Genomic DNA, 26,180 nt, shown 5'->3' with positions numbered 1-26,180 from the left:
GTTCACTTTCTTTTTCTTGCAACTGTATAAAACGTGCACATGCACATGATCACACGCACACACACACAGGAATGTGGTCCTAATGTAGTGAAATGTCATGGCATGAACTGTATTAGGTGATGAACAGTGTGCAATATAGAGGGTAACTGTTACACAGTGGATCATCGATTGCTCTGTCATTCCCCTCTTGCACTCAATGTGGGAGATATCCATCCTCCGTTCCTACGAAATTTGCGCTTTCCGAGATGCTACCACCCTTTATCTGATACCCTATTATTTATGCAAGCAGCAAACCTGATTGCACCTCTTCTGTGACGTCCCAGGCAGAGTTCAGGGGTGGTCATAATACTCCGATATGACTGTGACAGTGGGCGAAGGGTGGCAGCATCTCAGAAACCACCAACTTCATGCAAAGTTTTAGAGCCGTCATAGTTAAAGTGTACCAAAAATGGACTTCTCACACATTGAGTGCCTCCCAACAACATAACCATGGTGCTCTACAGGCCATCGAAGCCAGAGGGGAACAAACGAACAGAGCAACTTAGTGCGTTAGTACAGTGTGGAATTTTTTATTTATTATAAACGGAACATTTTATGTAGTTGTATACATGACATGCTAAAGTTGGAGTTTTTCCCACCATTTTTATTAAAATACTCACTGTGTATAATTCACAGTGAGTGAATAATAACTAAAATCCATCTCAATAATGAATTCAAAATACAGTAAAATTGTTTGATGTTTGTTTTACAATCATCCGTCCAAGTTCCTGAAAAACCAAAGAAAAACCAAACCAAGTTTTCCAGTTGTTCAGAAGGAAACAGACTGTTGACCAGATCCTAGTAAAAATCTCTGGGTTGGGTCGGTCTTATTCTCTACATCTCATAAGAATACTTATTTCACCAGTCTAAACCAGTCAGAGCTCAGCTCTGTATTGCATTACATGCTATTTCTTAAAAACTTGAAATATAGTGACAATGTCCTCTCATGACCAACAGTGTTGGCCAATAAGCTTTTAAACGGCAGGCTTACTGTACAGTTCTGTTAAACGTAATATTCAGTAAGTACTACAAATTGTCTGGGAAATACTAGGACACCATTGTGTTAGTTGTAACCTACAGGCCTTTGCAGTTTAAGGGGTTTATGTTCACAGTAAAGTCAATAATGGTATTCAAGGTTTAGTGTTGTTGCAGGAAAACCCAGAACAAACAACCACCTTCGCCCCTCTCCTCTGTTTTTTCTCCTTCTCCGTTTACTTTCTTACCAGTATTTACAGCTGGACAGACAGCAACAGCAATGCATCCCCAATGCCCCAGCCTGTGACATCATTTCCTGGTTAATACAGGGAGGGTAATGCCTCACTGACCGGAGGTTCAGGAGGAGAAATGGGTGGACAGGAGTGAGACTTAATGCTGTTGTGTTTGTTGACAGCTTCATCAAAATCAAGCAGCTTCCCGTTCACATGGATCTCCATGCAGCCATGGTAGTATGCTGAGACAGGAGTAGAAGATAGAGGAAGATCTAGAGAAGGAACAACAGAAAGAGAGGGAGATGGTCATTGATTGCTGGATGGCTTTTGTACTTTTTCAAATATTTGGTCTACATTTTTGTCTGACTGATTTGTGTTTTTATCTTGACGATTTGGCATTTTTAGGCTGCAAACACCTTTTGGTTAGTGGAAAATATTCCTTTTTTGTTCTTAGAAAGTTTCTGAAACTTGTTGTGGGCTAACGTTCTTTGAAATGTCTCTATTAGTTGGGATGGTAGTAGGCTCAGACTATAAGATTTATTATCTCGAGAAGGAAGACATGGGCGGTTGCTCTTTAAAAGGACATGTCTGCAGCTACCAATAATGCTGATGCATGGGAATCTTAGGGCAGCATAAGCAGTTCCTTTCAAACAGCTTGTCGAATTATACAGTGTTAAGCAGGGTTAAGAGCAGTAATGGCTTCCCAAGGGTGTATACATTTGAAGTATTAAGCTTCATTTCTGATGTTTGAGGAGCTTAAAGAAAATTCTCTAAAGATCTCACAAATCACAGAAATGTACTGATAGTGATTTATGCAGTGGTTTTGTCTTATCCTTTGCATATTCACGTGATTATCTACACTATGAGTGAACACATTTTGGTTGCTGCTAAATAATGTTTTATGTTTTTTTTTGCATGAGGAGACGGAAGTACCTGGCAGTCCCCCAACATAGGTGTCAACTGGTTGTTGCATGGTGCCATTGAGCTTGGCCAAGGCCTGTCTGAGAGCATCACGGTCAGTGTAGAAAACAGTGGAGGAGTTGGCTGCGAGCTGGAGGCCATCTGCAGACACATGCATCTCCACCACCATGTGCCCTGGATAACAAAGCATCACCGACTGGAGCTTTGCAACTGGAACGCCATCTAAAAACACCTGCAGGTCCTGTGATGAGGTGACCATTGGAAAGTAAATATTAGTGAGTATGAGAGGTGACAGAAAAGCACTGGTCTACCCTCAACCAGGGATGGGCATGGTTATTTAATCATAGAGCTTTCAGAACTTATTCAAATAAGGCATTCACAACATGTATTGTCTCATTGTTTATTCAATGTTTTTCTCTAAACCATGAGAATGAGAACACAAGCAGCTGCTGTTGCATCTCATATTAACCAAATTTAAGCAAAGCTGGAAAAAATGGAAACAACAAAACATGGCAAATTTGTCCAGTGAGGGTTTTGCAACTATAGACTGAACAGAAAAAATTGGTACAGACAATTTCTTAATTTCTTTATTCATAAACAATATTTTCTATGTGTATTAGTCTAATATTGTTAGTTTATAAATATCACTATTTGACTAGCAAATGGTTAAATGCCCATCCCTACTTGGGCTATGTTCAAGCATCACAATAATATAGGTAGGATTCAGTTGGCGGCTGAAATGAATTCTTACCGCATCGGTTGGTCCTCGAGTTAGCACAGAAACAGACAGTGGGACTGTGTCATTGCTAACAAGGGCAAAGAGGACACCTGTGCTACTGGATGGACGAATGCTCATCACCACATCTAGTCTCCACTGACCATTTAGGCCTAAAACCAAAGCAAACACACAACATGAACACAGTGAGACTCTATATAAACACATTATTATGCCAAATCATTTTTCATCACTATTATTCACTCTTTAAAATTTACTTCATATTTCATATAAACAGATAATCTTTTAATGCATGGTTACATATCACACAAGCATATAATCAAACTGTGCACTTCATCCAAATAACAGGGATTTAATTCTGACATCTAATTCAGGTAATTGTCTCCGAAGACATGTCAGATGATTTCCCGCTGAAATCGGTTTGTTGTTACTATTTGGGCAGTGGGTGGCTATTTTCTGGAATCTAAGATTTAAAGGTAATCTTTGCTTTGCTTTAATTCTGCTGAAACACCCTCTGTCCATGTTTTATATTGTAATGTAGGAATGCACATACAGAAATAGCCCTACTTTCTAACTATATTTCCCTCAGAATTCTCCACTGGCAGCAGACTGAACATTATTGCATCAATCAAATTTTAGTCAATTCCACAGAACTGATGGTGACTTGAATAGAAGTTCCTCACTCCAATCAGATCATTAAGCATTCAGTCAGTCTGCATCTGCATCCATTTTCAATGTAATTGCGTGATAGCAACCTACGTGAAGTAACAGAAGTTCTGTTTTTGTTTAGTTACTGAATAGTTCACATGGTCAAGTGATAAAATGGCAATAATAGCCACCCATGGCCAGTAGTCCAAAAGAACATAGCTAGTCCTGCCATCTATAGTCTCTCTCTCAGAGCCACCATGCGATTCAAGCCAGCATGGGCATCTTAGCTGATGTAACGGAAAACCGTTCGGCTGGTTTCACATGTCATAAGGAAATCTTGTCCTTACTAGTGGGTACGAACTGACAATGATAAAACTGAGTAAAAAAAAGAAACAGGAACAAGAAAACAAAACTTAGCAGGAACCATTACACTTACTGTAATCTTTATACAGGGCTTACTATTAGGGACTCACTGTAGTCGATGTTGAAGAGGGCCAGGCCAGAACCAATGAAGTAGGACCCTCTCTCTACATAAACATAGCAGTGCTTGCTCTCCTTATCCCGAATGACCGCCTTCACCCCAGAAGCCCCCTGGTTCATTATTGTCCAGCCACGAATACAGCCATCTAATCGTGGGTTGATCTAAGTTTGTCAGAACGCGCACGCGCACACACACACACACACACACACACACACACACACACACACACACACACACACACACACACACACACACACACTTGTATAAAATGTATATACTGTTCAAGTGCTAATTCAACATTACTCTGGAGCACTGCGTGGGTCTTAAGCAAAGTTTACACCAACTTTATCTAAACGTATCTAAAAACGACCATTTGTGAGCCCCCCCCAAAAAAACAACACTTCAAAAGGGCAGATACAGTTTATACTACGGCAAAGTATGACTACATGCGGACCCTGTTTGCATGTGTGTTGGCTGAATGGATAGATACCTTTTTAACAACACCATCAGTGCCGTTGGGCAAGCCAGCGATATAAACTTTGGTCTCAAGTGTGCCGTTGACAACAGTGAAAAGGCTTCCAGGACTATTTATACTAATCACTGCCTCCTTGCTGATTTTCACACTGATACTGTTCTCCAGCTCCTCTACAGAGATCTGCAGATTAAAAGCACAACAGTGATACAAACGACCGAACAACCAGCTCTCTTCGATTCTAATTACATTATACAGTGGCATGCAAACGTTTTGGCACAGCTGGTCAAAATGTGCTACTGTGACTAGCTAAGGGAGTAAAACAGGACTTGATTTTCAGAGGCATACATTTAAAGAGTCCTTTCATATTTTATTTACAAAATGGAAAAGGGCCTGAAGTAAACATTTAGGCACCTGCATGGTCAGTACTTTTTTTAAGTATCACAGCTTGTAGAAGATTTTCAGAGCCAGCTAAGAGTCTTTAACAAGATAAAGGTTCTGCAAACTTCTCCCTTACATTGCAATAGTAATACACTAATCTTGCTTAAAATGTTAAAGAGAATGGGTATCTTTAACTCTATGACTTTTGAAAATCTTCCAATTTTACAATAAAAGAAACTTTGACTAGGGGTAAACAAACTTTATTTCACTTAGGTCACTAGTTTAGTTGGCTTTGGTTATCACTAGTTGAAAATGGCTTGGTAAGTAAAATAAGATTTAATCATGTTTATTAATTATTAGCATAAAGTCTCAGAAGACAGTATTATTAGGTATAAAAAACTATTACATATGGCACTTTCTGTGCCAAGTTAACTGAAAAACATTTGATTATGTATGACTAAATAGATTATCATACCTTTCTTATTTGCACTATAAAATATACATAGTAGCCTTTTTTTATATACACATTTTCTTGCTTTAGTCAAGTTGATAATGGATTTTTTTCTTTTTTAAGTTGACCTTGATAAACTTAAGTTTCACTTTCCTATCAAAGATACTTTTACTTTCTTTAGTTTTAGTTTTACTAAACCCTACATTTCCATAAGTGAACTATCAAATATTTGTACAAGAGCAAAGCAAGTTTATAAATTAGCACAGAACTGAACCACAGACACGCAGCACTTCCTTTTCTAAGTCAAACTTGTGCTTGTAAATACCCTAGAAACCTCCCACACAGAAATATCAAGTGCAGGATATTTACTCACCACATGCCACTGGCCATCATTGATGGCTTTACCTCCACTAGTGACCTTAGCAGAGTGCTGGTTCTTAAACTGGACCTCAATGCAGCCACCTCGGAGTCCAAGCATTAACCAGGAGTCTGATGATGATTTAGCATACAACACTACACCCTCTGGATCGAATGTCCGGAAGTCAAATTCTGCAGCAAACCTGGGTGTGAAAACAGAACAGTACGCAAAAAGGACTCAAAGATGTAAAAGCTCAGGAATTTGAGAACTGATACTGTGATGTCTTAAACCATAATCTGCCCAATTATTTTGTATATTGCATATTCCTTCCTGTGAAGTGCACACTAGACATCAGCTAGTGAGCCCTCTAGTGAAAAACTCAAAATTCTGTCCCAAAGTACATCATAAGAAGGGGAATTTGCTAGTATGACCAGTAAAGAGCAGGGCTCCTCAGTTCTGGTCCTGAAGGGGCTTGTGTCCTGCACAAATTGATCACTGACCTGCTCAAACACAGTTCTGAACCTGGGCCATGTTTCCCAAAAGATTCTTAGCATCAAGCAAAGACAGAAGGATTGTTTGGCTACGTATCGGTATCGACCGATTTCCAGCCCAAATATGCGATCCCCGGATAACTTGGCCGATCCAGAGAGCCGGTCAGATCATATGATCTATATTTTGCGAGTTGCTGCAGCACTGTGAGGTGACAGGCCCCTGCAGTTGTATGGAAGTTCACTGGAGTTCTTGAGAGACAATGCACACAATATTACAAAAGTGATGTCGATGATGCATAACCAGGTTTGCCTAGAAAGGTTAATATGGCATCCAACGTCGCCCTCAACTGGTATCGGTGATCAATTATGCTGGAAGACAATCAGTGATCGGCATCAGCCCCAAACACACTAATCAGTCCATCTATGGTGTTAAAATCAACTGGTGGAAGATGCTGACGCTTTCAGGTAAGCCAGGTGTATGTGAGCAGGGAAATGACCAAACTCAGCTGAACACCAGCCCTCCAGGACTGGAACTGAAGGTGCTCCCCTCTCAAAACTGTAAGGTATGAGTAGATCCTGTACAACACATGTATGTGAAGTTACACTGAACTGGCTTCTGTAACCTTTCTACTATTCCTCACCTGGTATTCTCATAGAGGCGGAAGCTCAGGTACATCACGGGCAGGCCTATAAACTGCTCCCCCAGGTAAAGCATTTCCTCGTGCTTATGGTCATAGAGCTGGACACACTCTGGGATTTCCTTGCAGGACTGCCCATCCTCAGCCAGCATCATTTTCAGACGCCCATCGCAGTGGCAAGAGTAGCTGCCCACAGTGTTCACACACTCGTAGTCACAGAGGTTGAGCCCACACTCGTCCACGTCTAGCACACACAATGCACACATGTAAGGTCTTGTTAGTGTTGTCAGCATGTATGAGACAATTACAGTTGAAAACAGGTTCACATTTGTTGCTTTGCTTGCATTTGTTGGAAAGTAGCCCAAAGATTTCATCAAGTCACTTTAGTTCATCAATGGCTAATTAATGGTCTCTCATCTTGCTATGAAAGAAATTGGACTGAAAGTGCAATCTAACTGATACAACATTGGGCTGATAAAAATGATTCCCTGATTTACTGAAATCTTACTGATGAAACGCCACAATGGCCCTTTAAAGCAACAGTATGTAGAAATAATTTTATCTTTAAAAAATATTTGACTTGTGATAGTGAGAATAGCATCTCTGTCTTTGCTATTCTGATAACTGCACTAATGAATGTAACTCTGTTGAAGTGGAAAGGACAACACTTGCAAAAACTGCATAAAATGGTGTAACCATGTCATATTCATATAAAATCCTGTAATATTAACTTCACTGTGTCAGTCCACATGCTTCTTTCACTTTCAGCAACGGTTCTATATCTCTCAGCTTGTCCAGAAATGCCCATGTAAAGAGTGTCCTTTGGTGAATTACACTTCCAGGCTGCAGGGGGTGTCCAGGAGCAAGTAATAAAAAGTTTGCATACTGCTGCTTTAAATTTTATACAATAAAACTCCACTCAGCAATGTAACTATTCTGAACCGACAAGCAGACTGCAAAAAGCGGGCATTTTCAAAATTACATCATACACCGAGCTTCAAGTGAAATTCTCTGATCCCTCTAAATAGACCCACAAACAAACCAAACTCAGACCAACTCCTGCAGTGGTGTCAATGAAGTGTATATGGGCTTCGTATTGTGGTCTGATTAACTTAGGAACTGTAAAAAGGATCCGATTCACTTTGCGTCTCATTTTATGGTTAAAAAAAACGTAATGTTCGTCATATGTACATAGCCACAATCTTGCTGTACGTAGCAGGTAGAAACTAACTTCTTAGGAGAAGAGTTGCCCACAGGTTTGTGTGACCTTGAAAAAGATACAGCAGTGCTATGAAATTACAGCAGTATTATAGTGATTTCATCCTGATTAAAGGGTAATGTGAGAAATGCTGCAACTTCGAGCAATGCTTCAGTACCCCCTACTACAGTAAAGCACATGCTTTAATAAAAGGTTAACAGTATAATAACAAGAAGACCAAAAATGATCTTCAAAAATAACTTTGACCACCAATAATTTCTTACAACTGTTTAATTGATTTTAACAGCTTAGCAGCTGCTGGCTAAATGTGGCTCTGCAAATCTGAGATCTGTTATACGGCGAACCTGAACAACACTAGCCATAATTCAGTGCTACCCAGGCGGAGCTTGGATTCTAAATAAGCTTGAACAGAAATGGGTCAGACATCTCATCAGTGTGAAAGAAGACCAAAAAGGGAACTGATTCCCTTGCTTACATTGTGAAAGCAGAAATCACTGAAGTTAGTCCGTGCGTCAGTTGATCATCTGGTTTCTGTTCAGGTTTACTTTAGTCCCTAAGGTTTTTTTTTTTTTACATATCCCTTTTATTTTAAAAATAAGCATATCCTATAACCCATCAGTGTTAGGGCGGACTTCATGTAGAAGCACCTTTAGATATCTGCTAACATGAGTGTGCATCGTAGGAGTTTGCAAACACACTTGCACACTATGCAGTAGTATAAACCAGCTATAACACTCATTTATGACGTTCAAGTTTATGTTGTTCAAGTTAATCAAGAGATCTGATTGGCTAAGCTATGCTTTTCAAGAGTGGTTGAGCCTGGCAGGTAGCAATTGTGGTGCAGTGTTGCCATCGCTTTAGGCTAAATACATTACCTAGCTATCGAAAACTTTACAGGAGGGGCAAAAACGCTGAATGAAAGTCAATGTAAAGGATTTTATCCATCTGACATAACAAGAAACAACAGCCAGATACAAATTATAAAGAAAATCTGCAAACCTGGAGATACAAGGCTTTTGCACGACAGCAACACTATGTTTCATCACTGGATTCATCCATTCGTAAGATGTGTAAAATGAGTGTAAAATTAGATTGTGCAAACATTTCGAAAGCACTGAATGCTGAACAGCTGAGTTCATGCCTAATACAGAGGGCATGTGGTAAACACTGGTGTATAAGACCCTCTAGTGGTGAATGCGCATCTGTGTGTGAGTGATCTCTTACCCTGGCACTCGCGTGAGGTAAAGTTGTACTTATATCCAGTGGGGCACAGGCACTCATACATGCCCGGTGTGTTGACACATCTGGCCGGCTCCTCACAGATACTGGGGTAAAGCCTACATTCGTTAATATCTGCAGATGAGACAAGATTTGACACAGCCTGACACATACCCATACTCAACACACAGTCCCATACACTTGCAATGACCACACATAGCACTACACATCCTTATACAAACACACGAGGGGGTCTCGCAGTTGAGCTGAAAACAGACTGTGTTATTGACAGAGAAAGATGGTCTGTTTATTGTAAAAGAAAAGAGGTGCCTTGCCAAAAGGAGGTCACTGACTTTAAAAGAATTTAAAAACACTCTTATGCAATTTAAAAGAAATAACTTTTTCATTTAATCTACAACCTTGGAGAAAAAACATTCCCAACATGCATGCGTGCGTGTGTGTGTGTGTGCAGGCTAGGTTAATAGGTTTGGTTGGTTCATGTTACATGTGTAAGTGATTGTGAGATTAATATTTTGATCTCCATGGGTCCCTTGACATGTGTAACCACACAGCTTTGTTGGAGTCATATTATGCTCTTACAGGAAGAAAAAAAAGATCCAGCATTCCCGGAACAGCTGTTGGGACTCAGACCCAGCTGGCTGACAGCATGGAGTGAGAAAGAAGTCAACTGGATCTGGATCAGACCTTGAACCAGAACAGGGTTGAGTACTTTCTTTCCAAATAATTCATGGCCATAAAAATACAATATTTCTTACACAACCAGTTTTGAAAAACAGTCCTTGCTTACTAGATGATTTATGAAAACTCATTCCAGAATCAACAATTCAGTTCTAGCTTTTTATCTACATGGAGGATTTAAACTCAAATGAACCATTATTTTGTCTCAAATAAGACAGACACACGGACATTACTTCTGACTATAATAAGACTTCAGGCTTGAGACAATAACCAGTAAAGCTGGCAGTAGGCTTCAAATGATGGAACACCTGCTAACCAATCACAGTCTGAGGGTGCGAGGGAGGTCTCAGAACAAATAATGTGATAATTTGGACTAATCAGTCAGGAGGAGGTCTCCGAACAAATGAAGCAATGATTAGGATCAGTCGTAATCAGGAGGAGGTCTCCGAACAAATGATGCTTGTGATTAGGACCAATTACAGTCAATGGAGGTCACAGAACAAATAATGTGATAACTAGGACTAATCACAGTCAGGAGGAGGTGTTGTGATTAGGAGGAGATGCTGTGATTAGGACCAATTGCAGTTAGGGGGAGGTCTCATAAATTATGCAGTGATAAATACCAATTGCAGTCAGTGGGACATTTTAGAATAAATGGTGCAATGACTAGGACCAATCACAGTTAAAGGGAGGTCTCAGAACAGATGGTGCAATGATTAGGACCAATCACAGTCAGGGGGATATTTTAGAACAGGAAAAAAAAAATCATACTTTGATTAGCGCCAATTACAGTCAGGAGGAGGTCTCCAAAAAATGTATGTGGCGATTCGGACCAATCACCGTCAGGGGGAAGTCTCCTAACAAATAATATTCTGATTAGGACCAACTGCAGTCAGGGGGAGGTCTCCTAAATTATGCAGTGATTAGAACCAATCACAGTCAGTGGGACATTTTAGAATAAATGATGCAATGACTAGGACCAATCACAGTTAAAGGAAGGTCTAAGAATAGATGGTGCAATCACAGTAAATGATGCAGTGATTAGGACCAATTGCAGTTGGGGAGAGGTCTCCTAAATAAATGCTGTGATAAGAACCAATCACAGTCAGGGGGATGTTTTAGAACAAATTATACTTTCATTAGGACAAGTTACAATGCAAGGGAGGACTTACAACAAATAATATTTTGATTACAACTGCAGTCGGGGGGAGGTCTTAAAACAAATGTTGCTGTGATGAGAGCCAATCACAGTCTGGGGAAGGTATCAGAACAAATGATATGCTAATTAGGACCAATCACAGGTCTCAGAACAAATGATGCATTGATCAGGACCAATCACTGACAGGAGGACCTTATAGAATAAATGATGTGGCGATTCTGATCAACTGCAGTGAGGGGAGCTCTCAGAACAAACGACATCTTACGAGAACACACCTCACCATCTAAACTCAAACCATCATCAACACGGGCCTTCATCAATCAACTTACTTCATTTGTTGTTTTTTTTCTCTCTAAAATTGTGGGACAATAGTTTAAGCACAAGTCCTCTAATTTTCTACAACCGATGGAGAATCAGGTGGTTACATCATCAATCTAAAAGAAGTTCTCCTCTCGAAACAACTTCACAATCAACCAGTATTTGTTTAGTTTACGTTGAAGAATGTATGCTATGCATTACCTGTGCAGTAGATCTTCTCATGCAAGTAGTAACCATCATCACACGTGCAGCGGAAACTGCCAGGCAAGTTATAGCACTTCTGGTTACAACCAGCGCGAAAGTCTGGATCTTCACATTCATTAATGTCTGTCAGAAAAAGAGAAGAGAACACAACCCATTCTGTTCCATTCTCGCTCTAGAGACTAGCAGACCAAGATTATGGTTCATTTCAGGTCCACAAATCCACCATTAAATTAACATTAAACATTAAAAAACCCACCTTCTTCACAGTGAAGTCCCCTCCACCCAGGTTTGCACACACATTTGTAAGTACCATGACCGTCAATGCAGCTTTCATACCCCTCCTTATAGCAAGGCAACGGCAGGCACTGGTTGCTAATGTCTGCAGATAACAACACCAATGTAAGTCCCACAGTAAGCTACACAGCCTCTTACACACAGGTTTCATATCTAATATACACCATATGGACAAAAGTACTGGGACACACCTGGCCCGCACAGAGCCTTGACCTCAACCTCATCAAAAACCTTTGGGGTGAACTAGAACTGAGATTGTGAACCAGGCCCCAATGTCCAGCATCAGTGTCTCATCTCATCCCACTACATCAAAATTAGTGATGCACTGATTTAAGGGCTTTAAGGACACCCCAAGATTTAAAGATACGTCCATTTGATTTGCATGTGAACAACACAAACAGACGGAGCTAATAGGACTATACAGCCTGGCTTATTTAAACCTTAGATATTTAGTTTGGTTTGCTCTTGGGTGTTGAAGTGAGTGATATCAACATGACCAGACCCAAAGTTCTCAGAGTTCTCTGAGGCCTTCAGAAAGAACTCCAAATGTCCATCACAGCACTCACAGGTAGCTCCTGCCACAGTTGATCTCAAAGTACAGCATCTACCATCAGAAAGAGACTGCACACCTTTGAGTTTCATTGGAGGAAGCTCTTGTTGTCAAAACAACATTACCTCCATCCCTCAATATTGTTTACATAAAGATCAAACGTCTAGATGTTCAGAATGTGTTAGAAATATTTATAGGGGGGGGAGGTTTATAGGGGTGTCCTATGTTTTCACCTGACTGTATATGTCCAAAGAATGGTATAGACATACTGTACATAACATACTGTTCCATCTGATTCGTGCACATATTGTAGGTCAGTCACTCCTAGAAATGGTGTCCTTACATATTTTGCAGAGGGCATATTTGCTCGTTTTTGTCTCAACCGCAAAACAATGACACGAGGCTGACGTGTTGCCTACATCAAAAACAGTTTCATGGTGTTGGTGATCTAAGCTGACAATACCAATATCGTATTTCAGTACCAGTATCAGCACTGATGCTGATATGGTGACGGTGCAGCACTAATCGCAAGCACAGGATCTGCATAACCTTTTACGCAGGTGCGGAGGTTCTGAGACATCCCCGGGTCTGCAGGATCTGTGTTTGAGTTGGCGATACCCACATGATGGAAGCCCCGGCACACTAAAACAAAGACATCTTGGTTAAAGTTTCCACACAAGCATTCAGTCCTGTTATACATGGTGCTGCTAATGCCCTGACCAGTTCGGTCAGATGATGAATGTTCTAGTTCATGGCGCTAATATTTCTCTTCAGTCTTCCATGTTACTTCAGGTTACCCTGAGTGTAACAGAGTGTAGATCGGGCTGCAAACAAATGAAGGGGGAAAACAACAACAACAACAACAATAGGCTTAAATGTACAGTTTTAGGTTAAGGAGTGACAGTGAGGGTGCAGCAGGGCATGGAACTCAGAACTTGGGCTGAAGTTGGGTTCCCACCTCTTTGAAACATTCTCTGAGATACACACAGATGTAGGAAAAGGACAAGTGGAGGTGGAGAGGGAGACGGTTGATCTTAAGGAGTTAAATCCACAGAGCCTTTGAGACTGTGGTTGGCTACTGTGTCAGTGAGGCTTCCTAGGAAAGTTGTTTCCTGGTCTAGGATCTAGCCAGAGCTAATTGGGGAACAGGTCCAGGCGAGATCACAACATAACAAAACAGGTATAGTGCAGTTGATCACAGGAGATATTTGCTTTAATTCTATGTTGAGTGATTTATTCTTTTGAATGTAGAAAAGGCTGGATATACTTGACCTATGTGCCAAAGCATGCAGCAGCAGAAGAATGTACTGAGCTAATGTTGCAATCACAGCAGATCATTATGAGAGTGAAACAGAAATGTAAACAGGACTTTTCAGAGGACATCTGACGCAACAGCCTTGCCAGTAGGAGGCTGTACATAAAGAGAAGGAAAGGGGGTTCATGGCTGCAGTTCTGATGGGGTATTTGAAAGCAACGCCAAGAAGTTGGTTGAGTTGGATCATACGTATTGAGGAGAGCAGAATTATTAAAAACTCTGAAAAAAAGCTGAAGATCCATGGCATAGATAACACTGACAGACGTCTTCAGAATTTGCGAATGGGATTGAATATAACTCAGAAATGTAAAAATCTATTATTATAACTTAAAACAATGACTTACCAAGATACTTTGGGTAGAAGTATTCCTGATAAAACAAAACACAGTACATTAACACATAAAACAACATAGACAGTCAGCAATATAAGCAAAAGTGTATATGTAACGCAGATGAACCCTGCATCTTCATTTTTACATCACATGTTGTGTCAAAATTTCATGATTAATATTACTGGTTCAAAAAGACTTAGAAAAACATTCCTATAGTTGTTATTTTGGAAATTGACATATTGGTGACAATATGGCTGTGTCCCAATTGCATACTACACAGTAATGCTATAAGGAATATACTATATACTCTCAAAAACTAGTTTTTGGTAATTAGTACGCAATCGGGGCTCTATGCATAGCTGCCTGTCATCTGCTGTGTTTGTATTTCTGGTGCTCTACAATCCACTGCTCACGCAGCTGGTCACATGACTTAACACAAAATCAACAGCACATAGCACGTCATCAGCTTGTCGAGAAGTCCATTGATTTGACCACAGAGATAAAGAGTGCTTTACCTGTCAACAGCCAATGTGCATGCACTGACATTACACAGGGCAGATCCTAAACTACTGGTCAGAGATCGCAAATGTTAGAAAAGACTATTTCATTTAAAAGAGATTTGAAACACAAAGAGAATGACTAATAAACAAAGCAGAAGTCTTGGGATGTGTCCAAATTGTGTACTTAGTAATACTAAGTAGTTTGAGTATGTAGTATTTAATGCAGATTAAAGTGTCAAAGTTGGATATACTCAAATATCCACAATGCATACTGAGTTTTGTTTTAATTGCTTTTTCAGGTTTTACAAATATCTATAGAAAAATCTATATTACTACATTCTGTAGTTAGTTAGTTATATATATATATATATATATATATATATATATATATATATATATATATATATATATATATATATATAAAATTTAGTATATATAAATATACATATCAAAAGTGGACAAGGGCAAGGCTATCCATATACGAAAGAAAATGCTTCCAACAAGAGTGAAACCTGTCATTTGAAACTTACATTTACATTTACGGCATTTAGCAGACGCTCTTATCCAGAGCAACTTACAAAAGTGCTTTGCTATTTACCCAAGAAAAACCTCAGCTAGTTAGAATAGACCAATAATTTAAAGATACCTCTAAGTTTAGACTCTACTAAACACAAGACAATAAGATGACCATAGTACTCTGCTATTTGTCCAAGTACTCTCGGAAGAGGTGGGTCTTCAGTCTGGGTTTAAAGACAGCGAGCGTCTCTGCTGTTCGGACACCCAGGGGAAGCTCGTTCCACCACTTCGGTGCAGGACAGAAAAAAGCCTGAACGCTCGTCTTCCGTGGATTTTGAGGGATGGCGGGTCGAGCCAAGCTGTACTTGAAGCTCGAAGGGCTCTTGGTGCGGATCGGCTTTTGACCATTGCCATCAAGTACGGAGGGGCTGGTCCGTTCTTGGCTTTGTAGGCCAGCGTCAGGGTTTTGAATCTGATGTGGGCAGCAGCTACAGGAAGCCAGTGAAGAGAAAGCAGCAGTGGAGAGACACGGCTGAATTTAGGAACATTGAAGACGACCCGTGCCGCTGCATTCTGGAGGAGTTGCAGAGGCCTGATGATGCGCAGAGGGAGACCAGCCAGAAGATGCTTGCAATGTATACTTATTATACTACTATACATGTATAAGTTTCTCTAGTGTAAGTCATTGCATCATCTCTCTTATCCAGTGCCTAAACAGGGAAGATATACTGCTCTTCCAGTTTAATAGAATTAAGTGTCTTGTTGTAAGAGAAGCATATGCTATTGTATCAGACTGGCTACTAGACAAAGACAGATCCAATAGGAGGAGCAGGCTCTATATGAACCCCTGTAATACTAGGAAAAAGCCCCAAAAATGGAAGTCCAACAAACAGAAATAGAGGGACAAAGCTGAAGCAGGTGCGTGTTTACAATGATCACAGGTGGGATTACCACCATTAAGGTTTTGGCAAGCTTGAATTTTAATAGGTATATACGGTGTACCATTTTTAACTGGAGCAGACCATGTATAGAAGAGCGCATCCTAGTAAGTATAACGTTCCTCATAACATCCGACAGCTCCACACCCAGACCATCCTCCCATGCTCCATGTAATTATAGAAACACTGGTGGCATTCATTTCAGAGATGATAGAATAGAGGAGTGTTTTTTAATGAACGATATTATCCCACAATACAATGCAAAACAAAAAGACAGTATTTATTTGTGCTTGTTACAATTAGGAAAAAATAGCAGGTAAGCAAGTGCAGCAGCGACGATAGCCAGAGTACCTGCAGTAATGCACGTTGGCATAGCTACGCTGCATCACTTCCAGCTAGTACAAAACTGTTCCTATTAGTATTTTGTGTATTAACCTGCCAAACCCGCACTATTAAGATTAGTAGTGTATGCTACTAATATAGTAGTTAGTGTGTGGGACATAATTGGGACACAGCCTTAGTCTCCCAGGTCAGGCTGTAGCTACAGACCTGTGAGAAAGCCACTTACCGTCTCAGGGTTGTTCTCGAAGATCTCCCTTGCCTCCTCCTTACTACACCGTTCCTCAATGCACTCTCTCTCCAAGTTGCCCTGTTTGCTCTCTTCAAACCCGGAATTTGCTCGTCGGTGCCGCGTCAGAAACTGTGATGCCTTGTTCTGTGTCAGGACTTAAAGAATCACAAGATGTTATATTTTTGAATCTGCTGACCGCTGGGGGCGAAGTTTTACAGGGAATAAGTCACCCCAAATGCTCGCTAATGCCCTGGCAGTTTTTAAGGCACCTGGTATCTATACCTGCAAACTGGCTGCCCTCCCCTGTAGCACTTTTCCCCCCTCAGCATTTGCTTGTCGGCACCTAGAGTTACAGTGGGTTTCTACTGAAACCCAAAAGCTCCATAGCGGTTGTTTATTAGCACCCGTTCAATACCTGTGTGTGGAGGATTCTAATGGCCTGGGGGAAGAAGCTGTTGCAGAGTCTGGCAGCGACGGATCAGATACCTTCTGTAGGACCGTGTAATGATGGGAGGGGGGCTATCATCAGTGTCTGCAGGAAGTAGAGCCAGGAAATAAGAGAACCATGTGAAGTTCTCTGCAAGGTGAACACCAAGGAACCTGATGCTCCTGATGATGATCTCTACAGCAGAACCGTTTATATTCAGTGGGAGGTGGTCACCTCATGCTCTCCTGAAGTCAACAACCATCTCTTTAGTTTTCTCCATAATAAGAGACCAGCTGAGACAACTAGACCAGTGGTACTCTGCTAGACCAGTGGTCCCAAACACTGGTCCTGGGGGCCCACTATCCTAAACATGTTAGGACAGTGTTTCTCTTACTCCCAGCACACCTGTCCCAACTATCCCCTTCATTAACAGACACTAACTGGGTTGAAGGGGGTGTGTCGCAGCAGGGAAACAAAAGCCTGCAGGGCAGTGGCCCTCCAGGACCAGGGTCGGGGGCCACGGTGCTAGTAAACGAAGTAAAGTACAAAACACTACGATGCTTTTGGGAAACTGGACCCTGATTAATTCAATGAGGCATGCTAGATGAGGGAACACAGTGAGAGAGAGCCAGGGCAGGGGTACTCTAGGAGCACTACAGTGAAAGACCTGATGCCCCAAGCCATCTCCACTTTACCCGCTGCTCCAAGGCACGTGATTCAGCTGTGATGAAGCAGGACCAGGCAGAGGGGGCACTGGCATGGACAGCATGGACAGGGGGAGGGAATTGCAGCGTACATGCAGCATTAACCCGATTAACGGCGTCCACTGCGTGTGCCAGCGGGTTTTACGCAGGGGTTTATCTCACCACGTGCAAGCCTGGGCGAGCACAGCAACTCAACAGGCGACCCCGACAACACGGGCTAGCTAACACACACACACACACACACACACACACACACACACACATTTATAGCTGCTGTTAGCGGCGTAACATCGCCGTTAGCCCGACATCCAGTCTTCCCGTGGCCGTGCACGGACACGATCGGACCTTATCGAGCTGCCCTCTGCACGGCGCTGCCGTGGGGGTTATCACGCTACCCCGGATTTAAGTCCACTCAGTAAGACGAGCTACAGGTCGAGGGTAAACAGTTAGCTAGCTAGCGCTACGTGGCTCCAAATCAGCGGCTTCTGAGCGTAAAAGACAGGGACCAGCACACAGCTCCGTGGAGGCGGTTTGTTGTTATCTAGGCTTGTGAATATGACCGACCTGAGGTAACGGAAGTTACTTACAGTGAGCATCGCAGAGAGTAACCGCGACTAATACGAGGCTGGCCAGCGACGCCACTCTCGTCCTCCCCATGGTCAAGCCTGGACCGGTGTTTCCAGGGTATTTCTGCTGCTGGTCGCTGATTTGGGGCCGGTGGGAGAACTTTTTATTCCCCCTCACACGGTTTTTTTCCCCCGCTGGTTCAGCGAGGAGGTGCTGGGAGAGCGCCAAAATGCGAACTGACCAAGCGGCCAGAGGGGGCGCTGTGCTCCGCTGCGCTGCGCTCTCCTCACTCTGCTCTCCTCACTGCCTCAAAACAAGGCAGCGGTCGGCGCTTAGCCTGCGTGCTAACGGGCCTCTGTTTACACCAGCCTGAGCAGGCATGAGCAGACAGTCCGCTCTGTTTCTGTCAAATCTGTTTCTTTTTCTTTTCCATTTTGAATGTTGTCTAGTTAACTTCGCAAATATCAAACTGCATTTCCGATTTATTATTGTTATTAGCTCAGTTCCACTGCTCCACAGCTCAGTCCTGGGGGGCTTTATACCCCTCTATCCCACGCCTGGCATTAGGCATGGTGCCAGTGCGTTCATGTTCTATTGGCAGTACATCTCTAGAGGGACTAAGCAAGCAGTGTGTGTGTGTGTGTGTGTACATATTTATTAGTAATGAGTGCAACTTAACGTAGCTGAATCCCTTCATTAGAAGGGGTCTACAACAAATGTCCACATACATTTGGACATGTAGCGTATTAAGACTTATTGTGTTCACTTATTGTAATTTATTTTACTTATTTCTATTGTCTATATATTTTAGTTTATTTTATTTTTAGTTTAATTTAGTTTTTAAGTTTATAATTTAATGTTTTTTTCTTGATTGACATAAACCTTTTAAGAAACCTATTATATTTATCATATAAATCATCAAGAATGGTGTTCATAGTTATATATATATATATATAGAGAGAGAGAGAGAGAGTCAGTGATTGTTTCAATAATAAATAAATAAATAAATATTCTTACAATGACTCTTCTATTGAAACGTAAGCTTTCAATGTAAAGCTGTGTGTCAGCTGCATTATTTTATATCAGTAAGCAGTCTTTACTTTACACTCTTTTTAAACATTTTTTTAACTTCTTGATAATGCTTTTCTTATGGGTCTTATGGGAATATGCCGCAAATACTGAGCACTCGATGTCTATTTGAAATCTACCGAAAATGTCATCTCAGAAACAACTGTCAAACATTTATACACAAACTCATTATGATAAACAGTCAGGTTCGTCCTAACCGTTCACCGCTGGTGTACACATGTTCTGCTGTCTCAAATAGAACAACTCAAATAGAAAAAACTCAAATAGAGACACAATAAAAACACCAACACCGTTTTGTTGCTATTGCCTTCATTTGGACAAAAAACCCAAACAAACAAAACGTTGCATCCATATTTTCATCACTCGTTCCACATTTGACCTGTACACATCACAGACTTGTAATAATACTCTTTATATACTTATAGAAAATACACTGTTCTCCCTTTTTTAAGGTTTCACTTTAAAGAAAATCATTGATTTGAAGCTGGACTATAGGAGTTATCAATTATAATTTGTAACTGATCAGATATTGGTAAAATAACTGATCATAAAATGATTGCATCGTTTATACTGTACGTCTGAAGACGCTAGTTTTATTTTTGTAATCAAATAGTTTCTTCCACAAAATGTTATACTGTGATATAAAAATAAATACTGAACTTTTTGAAGTGGGTAGCAGAAGCTCGCCTGGCTTCTACTAAAACAATATATTCACACTAAACCATGCATTACTGAGCGAATTATAGTGAGGCAAGTGGGTCATCAATATAGTTCAGAACCTCAAACACGGAAGAACGACACAGAAATGAAATGCTGGGAGATCACTGGAGAAAATGGGGAACAGAAACATGAAACTTTGAGAATTCTTCAAAAGAAAAATTGGTCGATGCTTCTCCGATTCCATCCGACCACACACTCCTTCATACATGCTTGCTTGAGTTCTCAATCACTCTCACACACACACACACACACATACACACACGCACAGGTTGTGTAACCTGTATCTCAAAGGGCAACAGTTCTCAGTACAAGACACAGATAGAAAATGCATTACTTACAGTACATAAAATTCAACAAAAAGTACAAAACACCAAAAAAATGTCTGGCATCGATGTAACTGGCAGTCTGTTCTCATGAGGGCGGCTGTTGTACGCCAGTCAGGTTTGCTTAGATGATTCAGATTTTAGAAAGGAGCCCTAAAGTGATTGGCTTTGAATTGGTCTCAAAATGATAGTACTGAGCTGTCTGTAGTGTCATGCCAGACGCCAGTCTAAACCCTGCTCTGGCTTTTACTCAAACGGTGACATTCAGATATTTTTGGCATGTACCAATGTACACGTTCAGTACTGCGCAAAAGCTACAGACCACCCTTCATCACTATTTTCCTTTTCCTCCTAATTTGGTGCTGCCCATTAACCCATTCTTAGCTCCCCCTGGCACTAGCAATGCTCCTAGTGCTCTTCCGACACTAGGAGAGGTAGGACTTCACACGTCTCCGGCATCTCTTTTGGACTCCGACTGCTGATGGCAAAGCATCATGGCTTGGGATTCAAACTCACAACACCCCCCGGGCCATCATGGAAGCACATTATACACATTATAGGTTAAATTTGAGGAAATCAGATATAAGATACAAAGATAATGGGACACCTAAACTCCCCTCATCAGATAAGCAATCATCTTAGAGAGGCAAGAAATCAGATCTTCATAACTCTCGCTACAGATCTGACCATATCAACAGGTGTTTGTATTCATGCTTCCACTGTGAGAAGACACCTCAACGCTGTGGTTCAGAAAGGATGTGGAACCAATCAAGAAGCTCTTACTGAGAAAAGCAAAAGTTTACAAAAAAGGAGACGGATGCGGAAGCTGCTGGTGTTCTCCGAACAATGGACTGACCTGAGTTCAGTGTTTGGGATGGCTTGGATAGGTGTGGGAACATCTTCCAGCAGATACAAGTGGAAGATGGAAGCTGTAATAAAGGGAAGGGGTGGGCTCAATAACTACAAAAACATTTGGATATTATATTTAGCTGCAGGGGCTACTCTGGGGTTTTCTTATGAAGGTATTTTCTTTTCTGCTGTTCTTTCTTATGCTGAACTTTTATTTATTGACCAATTTGATTGGAAGGGAACTAAATGAAAGGTGGCCTTTGACTTTTGCACAGTGCTATAACTTAACTACACTATCCACAATGCTAGACTCCTTCAGCTGATTGTGTTTGGCTGACAGTTTCCATGCCGGAGGTGTTAAGGAATGTTCAGAGAAGGATGAGACAATACTGCAACACGTCTAGACAAGGGCAAGGTGCAGGCAAAATAATCAAAGAAACACTTCTGATACCACAAAATGTCAAAAATAAAAACCACAACCTTCCATAACGACAGTCAATCTATAACGGCATGTCTTGGACACAGTCGTTATAAGAATAACAAAACAATGGTTACAGTTAACGTCTGATTCAGATAGGTCCTCTGAAACACAAACCGTCCCAATTCAGAACAATGAAGCCTCTGGCCATCTGACTTCCAAGAGTTATTTATGCTGTACTTTGGCTATACTTACATTGGCAGCACTGTTTCATTGGAAATTTAAAAATGTGTACCCTTTACCCGAATTCCCAAAGATAACGTCCGCAGGTTCTTAACTGTCTGGACCGGGATTGGCTGCGAGGCTCGTATTAACAGGCATGCACCAACAAGACTCTCGCTGACTAAAATATAAAGGAAAAAAAAGAAAATAATATTCTCAGACCTATAGTTTGGTCCTGAAGTTTTAGAAGGGATAGAATAAAATCCTCTATACATAAAACAAAGTCTCTCATTGGTGGATCCATATTTTTCCTTCTTTTTTTTCCATTTCATTAAAAAAATTGCATTACAATTTTTAAAACGTGCCGTGAGGCAGAGCTACATCGTCAACAGGGCAGGTGTGACGATTAAAGTGCGTGGCCGCTGACACACAGTTCAGTGGAAAGCTGTTGATTGGGTGTGTACATCATACAAAAAGGTATAGCTTCGAGTGAGACTCTTCCCTGCTTCATCTCACTCTCCTTTCTCAACTTCTTTCCCTCAATCACAACTCATTGTTCCTGTGACGTACGGTCATTGCCGCGCTGTTCTCTGCAGAGAGAAGGGCATCATGGCGGTGGGCAATTAGGTCAGATTGAGTAGGTGGAGCTCTCTGATTGCTGGCGGATGTAGCACTGGAAGCTCTTGTCACCAATCGGATGCTCCCTGTATGAACAAACAAGTAAACAAACTTGAGATTAATGTGTTTTCCAACAGCAGCATCATTTGCCATCCCTTGTTAACATCTAGTGCTAACAAACACTAGACCTAGGTTGTCACCAAGCTCACCAGGCTTTATTAATACACGTTTCACAGCACTTCTCAACCCGCTCAAAACACATACAGATCTTCATTTGTTTTCCCACATACAAATCGAATTGATATAGAACATGGTATGGTTCAGACTGAGGCACACTGCCACATATCGCATTTCAAGACTACTTACGAAAGTGTTCCAAAGCAGAACTGAAAAAGTCCGATTCAGTGTGTTTTGGGCTGTTCAAACTGCCACACACAAAACATATGGTGCAATAGATCGGTTTTGGGCCACTTTTATCTGCTGTGTGAACGTAGCTTTGTGAACGTATCATTCCACACATTGTAGCCTAGTCTGAAAAGTGGAGTAGTACTACAAATCCAGATGATAATGTAGTTCCAGTTAAAAATTCATCTTAAAAGTAAATAATCTAAAATACTTTTCCATGCTGTTTTACTAAACTTGTTTACACAGCTTTTCAGCAGATTTTGGGCATGTTTTTACATGCATGTTTATTAGGTATTTACTTCCAGTGTTAGTTAGCAAATTTGGCTTAGCATCTTTCATTCTAAACATCAGAAGCTATACAGAAATGAAAGTAGTGATTCACCATGTGAAAAGGAAATATTCGTTTAACCAAGTTAAGTTAGTGCGCTAACGAGATATATAAAGATATGGCTACTCACCCAGCAAAAACCTGTTAAAAAGGAGCTGAAAATGTGACTTTTGTGACATCTTAACAACATTGATATTTGGTTGAAAAGTGAAAACGTGGCCTATTTCAGGTCGTTGAAAAGATGTCTAGAAAAAGACGTTCCTCTATGTCTAAATTACACGTGCTGTATTGGGCGCCGGCCCTTCACTGCTTTAAGTGCAGTCGTCAAAAGCTGTCGTTTCACGCGCCACATTCTTTCCAATGCATCAATACATTACGTTATTAACCAGCAGCAATTATGTTCAGAAACACTAGTTTGGGTTTGTACATGTTGTTTTCACAAAATAATTCTCATATTAGGGCTCTAGGTGGTCCAAAAAAGGATGTCCACTTTGTGCTAAAACTGTGATTTATCCCAAAAAACAACGTCCATATGACGTCTGGTGCTGGGTGGGTAACTAAGTTAGGTAATGGAAATGTGCCTCACATTCGAAAGCCAGACCTGCCAGATTTCTGACAGCTCAAAGAGTGAAAAGTCATTTTACAGTCCTACTCACTGGCTGCCATATTTTGTTTTCCTGAACTTGTCGCGCTTGTACTGTGCGTGCTGCTGCTCCAGTGTCTGCACGGCCGAGACGACCTGCTTCAGGATCTTGTACGTCTCTTGCGGGTCGTCTATGACGAAGGTGGAGTACTCCTCCTGCTCGGGTCCATCATATACGGACTTGCTGCCGCAGGCCTCTGTGATCAGATGTGGAACCAGGTTATTAAAAATACACTGACTAGCTGATCTAGAATACAACAGACCAGGATATGGACCCTCACACGTACCCTGCATTTTGACAAGCTTGGACATGTAGGTGCTGAAGAGCGAGAAGATCCGCTCTGTCTCTCGATCTCCATCTATGTCCAGCTGAATGTTGGCAGGTAGGCCACTGCAGAAACATGCAGAAACACCACAGTCTTCACTCATCCACACATACAGTGTACCAGTATTTCTAGCGCTGTCGTTGCGGTTCTTGAACAGAAATGTGAAACGCTCCTTAATTAGTATGTCTGCCATATTATGATAATGACCTCTTTTTTCTTGTTTACTAAGCCAGTGGTTCTCAAACTGATCAAATGCCTGGTGAGCTGCCCAACCATCTAAGCGTTGGCTCTATTTGGATCTATCAGAAGATGAGAGTTCAATCCCCAGAGCAAAATGTTACAAAATGTAACGTTTCTTATAATAAAAGTACAAAAATAATGGACATTCAGCTTAAATAATATTGTAAATATTTTTAACTGTAAATCCTATTTACTAAAATGACTAAAACTGCCAATAGAAGACAATTTTATGACAGAATGAGTTAATACAAGTAAACATGTCTTAAAATAAGTGAAATTATCTGATAATATTATAATACTAGATTTCAAATAATTGTACTTGCCAAGGCATAATTGTTTGCAATATCTACTGTACTATGATCAGTATTTAATAATATTATATTGAAGCTTTTACATTGGCCAATACTGATCTGGGATAACTGATTTATTTATTTATTTATTTATTTATAGAAAGCTTTAAATGTGCTATTTCTAAGACAGGCATCTAAAAACAACTATACACTCACTCTACCATCCATTTCAGGTTAGATTTGTTACAGTATTGGATCTGATTTTTTTTTATTGTGACGTCTGATCCAGCATAATATTGGCAGGGTCTCTAATTTTATTTAAATATAATATTGCAATTAAATAAACCTTTATATTTACCTTTACCATTAGCACGTTTCTGGAGTGAGATTCTCACTCTGAAATATAAAGGTGACACATGGCCTGCACTGCACTCTGCCTCTGTGTGAGGGAGACTCATTTTGTACCACTGTTTCCTCTTTTTCTGTACTTCTTCTGTGAGTGCGTGCAGTCCTCCCTGTCTTTAACCTGACTTCCGGTGGGGGCATCAAACATATGTACCATGGGTTATTTACCTACCGCAAGCCTCGTCAATATCACTATCGCAAAGGCCAAGTTTGTCACAGCCATTAACAAACAGTGTGTAGCGCAGGCCTATTAGGCAGTAGCGAGGACTCACCCAGTGCAGGGCGTGCAGCCGGGGGCGGAGTCTATAGACTGCTTGCAGCAGAGCCAGTGGCCGTTGAGGTAGGCGGAGGGATGGTAGGTGCTCAGGCGCTTGCGGTTGCACTGGCTAACCTTGGTGAGGATATCGATCCAGTCACGCGCTTCCACGCAGTTGTTGGCCTGGATGTAGAGCGCCCTCTCTGGCTGGATGACCTGAAACATCTGCGGAGCACAGATGAAGACAAAGTCAAATAAGGTCGTGATTTTGAGGGGATTCAGGGTATATTTTGTGTGATTCTGATATTCACATATTGAGGTAACCGGTAACCTCCTGGCTCGATGTCCTAATCTAGTCAATTAGTACACAGAAATAAGTGAATATTAAAATATTATTTATCAGCTTTAATATTTCAATTTTAGAACTGTCACACTGATGTAAACAGTTCCCCCCTTAGTCTGAATACAGTGCGTTATCTAAGACATTTTTGACGTGTCTGAACATTGCTTCTTTGGCTCTGCTCTGCTCTGACAGGGCTAAAGTAATGTTTTCATGTGACATCTATATTATAGTATTAGCCTCACAGCTCCCATCCCAAACTAACAGAGTAAAGTTCAGACACCAAATACGTCTTGATTGGCTGATTGACTACACTAGGGGTGAAAGGGGGTGAAACTATATTTGATGGTTGT

At 41.1% G+C, this 26,180-nt stretch overlaps 2 protein-coding genes across 3 annotated transcripts in view; both read right to left on the bottom strand.

The window, feature by feature from the left end:
* Window positions 1-545: 545 nt before the first annotated feature.
* Window positions 546-18,652, bottom strand: pros1 (protein S). Its single transcript, XM_072657902.1, has 14 exons — window positions 18,376-18,652; window positions 16,655-16,812; window positions 14,145-14,169; window positions 13,035-13,127; window positions 11,898-12,020; window positions 11,639-11,764; window positions 9,268-9,396; window positions 6,828-7,068; window positions 5,711-5,897; window positions 4,524-4,688; window positions 4,026-4,194; window positions 2,920-3,056; window positions 2,181-2,409; window positions 546-1,519 (listed from the first exon to the last, which is right to left on the bottom strand). Exons 1-14 carry the CDS (start codon window positions 18,443-18,445, stop codon window positions 1,335-1,337), a joined length of 2,037 nt encoding a protein of 678 aa, XP_072514003.1. The 5' UTR covers window positions 18,446-18,652; the 3' UTR covers window positions 546-1,334.
* A 1,090-nt stretch (window positions 18,653-19,742) lies between these two features.
* rasa3 (RAS p21 protein activator 3) overlaps window positions 19,743-26,180 on the bottom strand; it is an 86,286-nt gene continuing 79,848 nt past the window's right edge. For both annotated transcript variants that reach the window (XM_072656796.1, XM_072656797.1), the window contains exons 21-24: window positions 25,504-25,712; window positions 24,258-24,361; window positions 23,984-24,167; window positions 19,743-22,680 (exon numbers count right to left, since the gene is read on the bottom strand). In XM_072656796.1, coding sequence (XP_072512897.1) covers window positions 22,605-22,680; window positions 23,984-24,167; window positions 24,258-24,361; window positions 25,504-25,712 — 573 coding nt within the window. In that variant the 3' untranslated portion in view covers window positions 19,743-22,604. The remainder of the gene's footprint in view (window positions 22,681-23,983; window positions 24,168-24,257; window positions 24,362-25,503; window positions 25,713-26,180) is intronic.

This window comes from Salminus brasiliensis, chromosome 15 (genome assembly GCF_030463535.1).
Source record: "Salminus brasiliensis chromosome 15, fSalBra1.hap2, whole genome shotgun sequence".
Taxonomy (NCBI): domain Eukaryota; kingdom Metazoa; phylum Chordata; class Actinopteri; order Characiformes; family Bryconidae; genus Salminus; species Salminus brasiliensis.
This window is presented reverse-complemented; position numbering and strand designations above follow the sequence as displayed.

Bases quoted from the DNA above. Each gene is read 5' to 3' on its own strand.
- pros1 (XM_072657902.1), bottom strand. From the start codon at position 18,445: ATGGGGAGGACGAGAGTGGCGTCGCTGGCCAGCCTCGTATTAGTCGCG. The intron at 13,128-14,144 runs GTAAGTCATTGT...TCTTTGTTTTAG, and splicing joins CTTCTACCCAAAGTATCTTG to TGTGCCGGGGCTTCCATCAT. The intron at 12,021-13,034 runs GTTATGCAGATC...TGTTATCTGCAG, and splicing joins CCTCCGCACCTGCGTAAAAG to ACATTAGCAACCAGTGCCTG.